Source organism: Watersipora subatra, chromosome 6, assembly GCF_963576615.1.
Source record: "Watersipora subatra chromosome 6, tzWatSuba1.1, whole genome shotgun sequence".
Classification (NCBI taxonomy): domain Eukaryota; kingdom Metazoa; phylum Bryozoa; class Gymnolaemata; order Cheilostomatida; family Watersiporidae; genus Watersipora; species Watersipora subatra.
The window spans coordinates 30,890,306-30,902,961 of NC_088713.1; the positions used below are offsets into that span (position 1 = coordinate 30,890,306).

Below are 12,656 nucleotides of genomic sequence, written 5' to 3' on the forward strand. Positions count from 1 at the left end.
GGTTTTCAGGGATGAAAATAGATTGAAATACTTACCATATGCTTACCATCATATCTTACAGGGAAAGTTGGTTTAAGATTTTGAACAAACTGGAGTACCAAATCCAAACAAATTATAATCCACTATATATCATATCTTCACCCCATGGGCTCCTGTTGTACAAGCTGCAAGCAGTCATAGTTACCTGGCAGTCTCCGGCCAGTCACGCAGAACCTTCCAGTAATTATTATGGCTTCTATTGATTCTTTTATAATTGCAGTTTAGTTCCTGGCTAGGAAACAGCAATTGTCTTCTTTGATCTTTTCTACAAATTATAATTGCGTAGTATAATTTCTTTGCTTTGTGAGTCTGATTCGAGTAATCCACCAAAGGGGAGGTGTAATAGATGTAAGGAATTTGAGGAGCTCTGAGCACTTCTCATTGTTTCACGGAGACGCGTTGGAACACTCGTTGAGTCTCCAAAGTTATTCAGTAGTCATTCCACTTTCTCTATGCTGGAAGTTAAGTTGTTAGATTTACAATGGTCAAGGAGAATTATAGCTGTTCTGAGAAGACAAGGAGACGTTCTGCGCCTTTCACGTATGTGCTTTGCTTGCCTTCATGTTCGGAGAAATTTAGCCACTATTATTGTGGGGTTGTTGATAAAAAAAATTAAATTTAAACATCTGTTTTTTTAACACAATCATGAGAAGCTGGATTGTGTTAAATATATATGTGATATATATATATATGTATATATATATATATATATATATATATATATATATATATACTAGCTGTGCCACCTGGCGTTGCCCGGGTAATAAAAAAGTCGTTGGACAGAAAATCCATTTGTATTTAACATATAACAACATTTCCCATTCTAACTTTCAAACTACATATCATGAGAGAAGTGTGTTGTGTAGTTGAAATAAATTAAGAGAGAAAATAAAAACAACTGTAAAGGGTTTAAAACTTTGTCAAACAACTGTAACTTTCAAGCTAGTAGCACGGCATGTTGCCAATGGAAAATTCTAGTAAGCTGCTTAATGAGATAGGCTTCTAATGGCGGTAAGTCATGACTTTGAGTCTGCGTTGTTGCCCAGCTACAACTATTCTAATAATTGCTATAGCTGGACAATCAATCCTACAAATACACATACGGATATACTTTGAGAAATATACATATATAGATATATATATATGTATATATTGTATAAATTATTCGGTTTTATATTTTATTCCAGTTTTACGTCTGTTATGTTTTCCTATGTTTTTAGTCGAAATTCTAATCGCTGACACAACTATTTCATTCTGAAAAATGTCTTGCAAAAATTCATCATTGCTAACTTGCTAATATGAAAACTTGAAGCTTCCTGTTTAGACTTGTCCCCCTTGACACTCTCATTGTTAGGATTGTTGATATGGTCAGGCGTATGTGACAAGGTGTTTACAGTGGAACCAGAAGGGCAGATCTATCAGTTTACATTGTGATTAAGTGCAGGGGTGGATAGGTCGTCAGATACAATAAAGCGAGATGCAATATAACTCAGTAATACATAGCCTTAGACCCTCCTGTCAGTACAGAAATATGTATTTTTGGGTACAAGCCTCTCTCACTAATACTGCTCATATTTGTCATGGTATTTGTCGTCAACCCGGAGCGTGCGCAATATCTGTTGATTCATTTTTGACCTTTTAATACTGGCGTGTGTCACGCTCTTGCGCACAGGCACTTGTACTATATCTAGAAATCAGACCCGCACAGCCTAGCATTTTAATTTGAAACAAATCCTTGGCAGAAGGAAGAAATGAAGCAGACATATCAGTAAGTGCTCTCATCTCGCAGTCATCTCTCTTCTCTCTAGTTCTGCTTTATAGTTAAATTATCTGGTTTCAGGTATTTTGTGAGCTTCTCACGGCTTGTCATTTGAACTTGCACAAAAGTGCAGCAAACTCAGAAATTATCGGTATTTGTCTATCATTTGTGATTGTTCTTGGTATTTGAGGTGATCTGACTATCAATATCAACTATAATAATGATAACAACTATAATAATGATATCAACTATAATAATGATATCAACTATAATAATGATATCAACTATAATAATGATATCAACTATAATAATGATATCAACTATAATAATGATATCAACTATAATAATGATATCAACTATAATAATGATATCAACTATAATAATGATAACAACTATAATAATGATAACAACTATAATAATGATATCAACTATAATAATGATAACAACTATAATAATGATATCAACTATAATAATGATAACAACTATAATAATGATATCAACTATAATAATGATATCAACTATAATAATGATATCAACTATAATAATGATATCAACTATAATAATGATAACAACTATAATAATGATAACAACTATAATAATGATATCAACTATAATAATGATATCAACTATAATAATGATATCAACTATAATAATGATAACAACTATAATAATGATATCAACTATAATAATGATAACAACTATAATAATGATATCAACTATAATAATGATAACAACTATAATAATGATAACAACTATAATAATGATATCAACTATAATAATGATAACAACTATAATAATGATATCAACTATAATAATGATATCAACTATAATAATGATATCAACTATAATAATGATATCAACTATAATAATGATATCAACTATAATAATGATATCAACTATAATAATGATATCAACTATAATAATGATATCAACTATAATAATGATATCAACTATAATAATGATATCAACTATAATAATGATATCAACTATAATAATGATATCAACTATAATAATGATATCAACTATAATAATGATATCAACTATAATAATGATAACAACTATAATAATGATATCAACTATAATAATGATAACAACTATAATAATGATATCAACTATAATAATGATATCAACTATAATAATGATATCAACTATAATAATGATAACAACTATAATAATGATATCAACTATAATAATGATATCAACTATAATAATGATATCAACTATAATAATGATAACAACTATAATAATGATATCAACTATAATAATGATATCAACTATAATAATGATATCAACTATAATAATGATATCAACTATAATAATGATATCAACTATAATAATGATATCAACTATAATAATGATATCAACTATAATAATGATAACAACTATAATAATGATATCAACTATAATAATGATAACAACTATAATAATGATATCAACTATAATAATGATATCAACTATAATAATGATAACAACTATAATAATGATATCAACTATAATAATGATATCAACTATAATAATGATAACAACTATAATAATGATATCAACTATAATAATGATATCAACTATAATAATGATATCAACTATAATAATGATATCAACTATAATAATGATATCAACTATAATAATGATAACAACTATAATAATGATATCAACTATAATAATGATATCAACTATAATAATGATATCAACTATAATAATGATATCAACTATAATAATGATAACAACTATAATAATGATATCAACTATAATAATGATAACAACTATAATAATGATATCAACTATAATAATGATATCAACTATAATAATGATATCAACTATAATAATGATATCAACTATAATAATGATATCAACTATAATAATGATAACAACTATAATAATGATATCAACTATAATAATGATAACAACTATAATAATGATAACAACTATAATAATGATATCAACTATAATAATGATAACAACTATAATAATGATATCAACTATAATAATGATATCAACTATAATAATGATATCAACTATAATAATGATATCAACTATAATAATGATATCAACTATAATAATGATATCAACTATAATAATAATATCAACTATAATAATGATATCAACTATAATAATGATATCAACTATAATAATGATATCAACTATAATAATGATAACAACTATAATAATGATAACAACTATAATAATGATATCAACTATAATAATGATAACAACTATAATAATGATATCAACTATAATAATGATATCAACTATAATAATGATATCAACTATAATAATGATATCAACTATAATAATGATATCAACTATAATAATGATATCGACTATAATAATGATATCGACTATAATAATGATATCGACTATAATAATGATATCGACTATAATAATGATATCGACTATAATAATGATATCGACTATAATAATGATATCAACTATAATAATGATATCAACTATAATAATGATATCAACTATAATAATGATATCAACTATAATAATGATATCAACTATAATAATGATATCAACTATAATAATGATATCAACTATAATAATGATATCAACTATAATAATGATATCAACTATAATAATGATATCAACTATAATAATGATAACAACTATAATAATGATAACAACTATAATAATAATATCAACTATAATAATGATATCAACTATAATAATGATATCAACTATAATAATGATATCAACTATAATAATGATAACAACTATAATAATGATATCAACTATAATAATGATATCAACTATAATAATGATATCAACTATAATAATGATATCAACTATAATAATGATATCAACTATAATAATAATATCAACTATAATAATGATAACAACTATAATAATGATATCAACTATAATAATGATAACAACTATAATAATGATATCAACTATAATAATGATATCAACTATAATAATGATAACAACTATAATAATGATATCAACTATAATAATGATATCAACTATAATAATGATAACAACTATAATAATGATATCAACTATAATAATGATATCAACTATAATAATGATATCAACTATAATAATGATATCAACTATAATAATGATATCAACTATAATAATGATAACAACTATAATAATGATATCAACTATAATAATGATAACAACTATAATAATGATATCAACTATAATAATGATATCAACTATAATAATGATAACAACTATAATAATGATATCAACTATAATAATGATAACAACTATAATAATGATATCAACTATAATAATGATATCAACTATAATAATGATAACAACTATAATAATGATATCAACTATAATAATGATATCAACTATAATAATGATAACAACTATAATAATGATATCAACTATAATAATGATAACAACTATAATAATGATATCAACTATAATAATGATATCAACTATAATAATGATAACAACTATAATAATGATAACAACTATAATAATGATATCAACTATAATAATGATAACAACTATAATAATGATATCAACTATAATAATGATATCAACTATAATAATGATATCAACTATAATAATGATATCAACTATAATAATGATATCAACTATAATAATGATATCAACTATAATAATGATATCAACTATAATAATGATAACAACTATAATAATGATATCAACTATAATAATGATAACAACTATAATAATGATATCAACTATAATAATGATAACAACTATAATAATGATAACAACTATAATAATGATATCAACTATAATAATGATATCAACTATAATAATGATAACAACTATAATAATGATATCAACTATAATAATGATAACAACTATAATAATGATATCAACTATATTAATGATAACAACTATAATAATGATAACAACTATAATAATGATATCAACTATAATAATGATAACAACTATAATAATGATATCAACTATAATAATGATATCAACTATAATAATGATATCAACTATAATAATGATATCAACTATAATAATGATATCAACTATAATAATGATATCAACTATAATAATGATATCAACTATAATAATGATATCAACTATAATAATGATATCAACTATAATAATGATAACAACTATAATAATGATAACAACTATAATAATGATATCAACTATAATAATGATATCAACTATAATAATGATATCAACTATAATAATGATATCAACTATAATAATGATAACAACTATAATAATGATATCAACTATAATAATGATATCAACTATAATAATGATAACAACTATAATAATGATATCAACTATAATAATGATAACAACTATAATAATGATATCAACTATAATAATGATATCAACTATAATAATGATAACAACTATAATAATGATATCAACTATAATAATGATATCAACTATAATAATGATATCAACTATAATAATGATATCAACTATAATAATGATATCAACTATAATAATGATAACAACTATAATAATGATAACAACTATAATAATGATATCAACTATAATAATGATAACAACTATAATAATGATAACAACTATAATAATGATATCAACTATAATAATGATAACAACTATAATAATGATATCAACTATAATAATGATATCAACTATAATAATGATATCAACTATAATAATGATATCAACTATAATAATGATATCAACTATAATAATGATATCAACTATAATAATGATATCAACTATAATAATGATATCAACTATAATAATGATATCAACTATAATAATGATATCAACTATAATAATGATATCAACTATAATAATGATATCAACTATAATAATGATATCAACTATAATAATGATATCAACTATAATAATGATATCAACTATAATAATGATAACAACTATAATAATGATATCAACTATAATAATGATATCAACTATAATAATGATATCAACTATAATAATGATATCAACTATAATAATGATAACAACTATAATAATGATATCAACTATAATAATGATATCAACTATAATAATGATATCAACTATAATAATGATAACAACTATAATAATGATATCAACTATAATAATGATATCAACTATAATAATGATATCAACTATAATAATGATATCAACTATAATAATGATATCAACTATAATAATGATAACAACTATAATAATGATATCAACTATAATAATGATATCAACTATAATAATGATAACAACTAGTGACATCATTTTGCACGGATTTCCTTGTGTTTTAACGGTGCTCAAGTTTTGTTGATTTTAAACTTGAAACATCCTGGCAGTCAGAGCACCTCAAACATCAAAAACAATCACAAATGATGGAAAAATAGCAGAACTTACTAAGAAACTTTCTAACATTTTGTGTAAGTTATCGTTAAGGTGCCATATTATACTTTTAAAATTAGTTCTATTTTCACTAGAGTTGTAGCAAAGGTGAGCCTAAGTTGTTTTATTTGTAATCTATGTCTATGCATCATTCTTCAATGTTGACCTAATTCCCATGTGTGTGAACACAAAATGCAAAAATATGGTTTTATCAAATGTTTCCAGCTTAATTCGTCTCCCTTAGCATCATACACATATCTATATACATCTATATATTATATTTATCACATCATTTGTTATTAGCTTGTACCGAGCTTTTTCATAAATTGTTCTCAAAGAACATGTTATGTCATACTGACATGGATATCATTTGACACATGAGATATTGCTACATATTGTTCCGATTGTGATGTCATCGACGGCAAGCAAACAGCTCGGGTTTCCAATCTTCTCAATCAATGACATTTGATCTCAGTCAATTATTGCATTTTGCTGTCGATAATACGATCAGCACAGCGCCTGTTGACAGCTCTGACATAGGCTTTGGTCCATCTGTTGCAGAGCAAAGAATGTGAGGAATGTACTCGGCTTTTTCAAGAGACGTCCTTCTGAACCCAATGCACCCATTCCAACTTTAGAAATAGTGGAAAGCTGGTCACAGAACTTCAGCAACCTGTTAAATGATAAATGTAAGGGAGTATGTATACATATCGGCTCCAAGTTCTGGCTACACACTCCGAGGGAGTGTATCCGCAACTCATATCATAGATATTGGCTGTGGTTACACCTACTGAGGCTACGATATGATTTGTCACATTGAAAAAATAGATTTAGGTCAATGAGAATTGGCCTCAGCCATGCAAAGGCTATGACCTTGTCACTGGATTTTCCATCAATGTTATTGAAGTAGTGACAGGATATTGGTATCGCTCTACTTTGCTCAAAGAACAAATGAATCGATGAAAACAGCAAAGTACAAAAAGTTCATGGCAACTATTATAGGCAAAAGGATTTAAACGTATTTAACCACCAAAAAAGTTACTTATAATGTTTCATGAAAGACTCCAGTTTCTACGAGCGGCTTTTACGTATGTTATATATATACAAGTAGTCATTTATGTGAACCCCTGTTGTCATCACCGTTCAGAAACCTATCTTGGACGCAATGAGCTTGTACTGTAAGGTAATTAACTGAATCGAGGCCATTATTATCGATGACTAGTACTATGGCAGTCCGATGAGAGATCGTCAGGCGTGCCAATAAAGCACAGAAAATAATGATGTGCACAATTATCCCGAAGCACCGGAAGGTGTTTAATTGCAAGTAGATGGAACATCAATCTAGCAAGTTGAATGTGGTGAGTTCAAATCCCATTCACAACAATCTTTTTTCCAACCTCCTATTTGAGACAGACAGCGTGATATGAACTCCTTTGTTAGAAGCACATTGGCTCGTATTACAGTAGACGCTCCTACATCTTACGATATCTCATGGCACGCTAGACTGCAAATGTTGTAGTATATATGCATGCGTGTAATCGACTTGTGTGTGTGTATAATAAAGATACACCTATGTTTCGTTTTCTCTCCAAAGTGCCGCAAGAGGGAAGGCGAACTATCGGACTCTCATTATTCAAATCAAATTTTAGACTTTTGCATCAACTTAACTTAACAGTTCATATTCTGTGAATTCTTATGTAATGCAGTGCAAAAACTTTACATAAATTTTTGATGTCAAGTGAAATTTATTTTAAAGGTTTACGTTATGGGAACTTCTACACTAATAGAAGGGAGGAAGTGAGGCAAGGCATGAGCAATAGTTGCTCAATGTGATTTTAATTACGTACTTTATCAGATGCTGGCGTTGGAATTTCAATTCGGTTGAGTGAGCAGGCTTGTCTTTAACCGATTCGTTTAATTCTTTTGCAGACGGTCTTATGTTGTTCCGGAGTTTTCTGCTTTCCGAATATAGTGAGGAGAACATAGAGTTCTGGATAGCCTGTGAAGAATATAAAAGACTGAAAGCAAGGCAGCAGGCGCAGAGAGCTCAGACTATATACTCAGACTTTGTCACTGTTCATGCTCCAAAGGAGGTTTGTCCTTAAGGAAGTTGTCTTTCCATGTCTGATGCTGAGGCTAAATCTAGCAGATATTTAGGGCTTAAGTTGTACATAATTGCACTGCTGATTGGTTTATGCTTATCGGTTTATGCTTATCGGTTCATGCTGATTGGTTCATGCTGATTGGTTCATGCTGATTGGTTCATGCTGATTGGTTTATGCTGATTGGTTTATGCTGATTGGTTTATGCTGATTGGTTTATGCTGATTGGTTTATGCTGATTGGTTTATGCTGATTGGTTTATGCTGATTGGTTTATGCTGATTGGTTCATGCTGATTGGTTCATGCTGATTGGTTCATGCTGATTGGTTCATGCTGATTGGTTCATGCTGATTGGTTCATCCTGTGTTTACTAATTAAAAGCATCACTTTTCCTGTGTCAACATCTTTCATGTTACATGCGTTAAAAATAGTTGACACAAGATGTTGCTATGCAGGCGTTATATAACACATACCAGATGAACATTTGAAGCATTTAGTGATATATTAGGCATCTTCTAATTAGTGTTTATTTTTTAAATTAGTTTGAATCATTTAGACGATAGAGCAAAACAAGAATGATGTAACAATAAGTTCAATAGTACGAAATAATTGTTGATCTCATGTATAAATCGATCTCATGTATAAGTCGATCTCATGTATAAGTCGATCTCATGTATAAGTCGATCTCATGTATAAGTCGATCTCATGTATAAGTCGATCTCATGTATAAGTCGATCTGATGTATAAGTCGATCTCATGCATAAGTCGATCTCATGCATAAGTCGATCTCATGCATAAGTCGATCTCATGTATAAGTCGATCTCATGTATTAGTCGATCTCATGCATAAGTCGATCTCATGTATAAGTCGATCTCATGTATAAGTCGATCTCATGTATAAGTCGATCTCATGTATAAGTCGATCTCATGTATAAGTCGATCTCATGTATAAGTCGATATCATGTGTAAGTCAATATCATGTATAAGTCAATAGGTATCACTCATTCAGAATTTACAGTTATAAAATTTCATCTAATGGTTTTTCAAATATATTACTTATTAAATTATATTACTTATTAAATTTAAAACTGACTGGGGACAGCAACACAATGGACAGCTGTTATGTTTTGATTGAAAGTCTCGTCATAAACTTGTTTATTGGTAATACATTATATACCATATTTTCACTGACATATTTTGATACCAGCAATTCTGTGAAGTCACTTTAGCATTTAAACGATGAAGTACCAATATTATGGTACTCTTGGTTAAGGCTTCATATTGCCGTGTAAATTGCATCTATTATAAAGTAATTTTCTTTTCATGTCCATATTCTATTCAACTTAACAGCAGGTCCGTAAGCTCTACTCAGTCGAACCCAAATAGTGTACCTTGAAATCGTCTCGCAGAAACGTGACTTATACAAGAGTATATACGCTATATTATGGTATTATCTGCATCATTTACAGCTGAAAAACCTGATAAAATATTAAGAATTTTTGCTGCTGCACTCCAATAAACATTTAAACATTTGATATTTGCAGGTCAACCTCGACTCACGCACTCGTATGGAAACCATGAAGGCGTTAAACAATCCATCAAAAGTGACATTTGATTTGGCTCAGTCTAGAATTCAGTGTCTGATGGAAAAAGACTCGTACACAAGGTTTCTAAAGTCTAGTGCCTATACATCTTTATTGTCTCAGGCACGCTCATCCGCCACCCCAACATCCATGCAATGAAGCTTGGGTTATCTCTCAAGAAACAACCAAAGACAGTCATGGCATAAGCAATCTTAAACTGACTGCGCGGGCCCACGGCCTCCCAGCCACCTCAACACCAGTCTTTAGCCTCTGCTCCCTAATTAATCTCAATCCCTCAACCCTGCAATGCTGCATGTCATAATGTTGTATCCACTTGCTGCGGTCTCTTATCTCTCTTGTATATTATCATAATTTTCCTTTAATTTATTTTTGATCATTTATTGTTATAAAGGCTGAATACTGTTTGTGTTCTTTCCCTACAAGCGTTTTCATATTCTGTTCTGTCCTGTCAGATCTGTTAACATTTGGGTTTACTCAGTGAGTTGGCAGCAAGCCAAATTGCTGGATGAAATTGAAAGAAATTTATCACTTGGAAACTCAATTGATTTTATTTAATTACTGACAATCAGCAGATATCAGAAAAAATAAAAAGTGTATATATAACCATGCAGAGAGCTAGTACAGTGTGCGGTAGTGATAAGGCTTTGGCATTAAGATGAAACGAAAAAATTATCAGCAATGGTGGCAAATGTTACACTTTGTACAAATGTCAACAAGCTGGTCTGGCAGGTTTAGCAGGTGTGATGTAAAATAAACTGCAATATTTTATTTATTATCTATGGGAATTATCTAGTTAAATGATGATGCACTTGTAAGACCGGTGCTCAAGTGAAGGGATGTGCAGGAGCATGTCACTCCCTCACCAGCTTTTCCAGCAATAGGTTTTGGACGAGTTCTGTTATTTTACTCTTTCCTGCTTTAGAATCTATACAGAACTCTCCTGTTTAATATGCACCATCATAGATCCTGTTAATACACCCAAATGTTTTAATCAATTTTTTGTTGATATCTGATTTGTCTTTGGATATCTGGTTTTGGATTATATTTTGTTATCTAATCTTAAGAGTGATCTTGTTACTTTTACAACTGTCAGCAATTTACAAACACAAATCTATCTGACAACCATTTTTGAGTTGTTTGCATCAAAGCTGTCAAGCGAGCATCGCGTTTCTCTGTAGACGGGAAATTCTATACAATGTTATTTAGTCGGTTTCTTTCGAATTGCCAATGGATCTGCAACACTGAGAACTACTCACCAAGTTTGATGATGTAGGCCATAGCACACTCTCTAATCTTATCAAAATTTTGTTGTTTATACGCAATAATAGAATTTTATTTTGCTACGTTATTGGCAATAGACCAACCAGCCAACTTCTGATTTAAACATGAATTTTTGAAAACGAATGAATGGCAAACGGTGACTGACCAGCGAGCAATCTTTAGATACCAATGTAGGTATGCAAAGTTTGCACTCATATCAAGGGGTACGCGAGTTTGCATTCATATCACTCATATGAAGATTAACCTTGCGTATTAACAATAGTAACTATATACCACATTACTAAGTTTCAAAACAGCAACAGTGTATGGAAACATTTGGAACACACTTTGGTGTGCCAGTGCTGAAGCGTTGCGCCGACAAGAAGATCATGTTTCTATAGGGTGCCTTAGTAGAGGGATGGTTGTGTAATGACTGTCAAGGTTATAGCTTTAGGATGTCAAGGACAAAACAAACCATGGATGATCAGAAGGAAAAACTGCTACTTATGGCACTACTAATCAACAGCTTTCATTACTGCTGCAAACAAGCACAAGTGTGACGCTGTTAGTCATTCAAGCCGTTTCCATGGCACAAAGATGGCGCATTGTACAGCTGTATTGC

General features: G+C 28.8%; 1 protein-coding gene across 1 annotated transcript in view; it reads left to right on the forward strand.

Moving 5' to 3' along the window:
• Positions 1 to 11,888, forward strand: part of LOC137398959 (uncharacterized) — a 197,010-nt gene extending 185,122 nt beyond the window's left edge. Inside the window, exons 24-26 of the mRNA XM_068085122.1 lie at positions 7,631 to 7,758; positions 8,999 to 9,162; positions 10,715 to 11,888. Of these exons, the coding sequence (XP_067941223.1) occupies positions 7,631 to 7,758; positions 8,999 to 9,162; positions 10,715 to 10,912 (490 nt within the window). The 3' untranslated portion in view covers positions 10,913 to 11,888. The remainder of the gene's footprint in view (positions 1 to 7,630; positions 7,759 to 8,998; positions 9,163 to 10,714) is intronic.
• Positions 11,889 to 12,656: the final 768 nt, after the last annotated feature.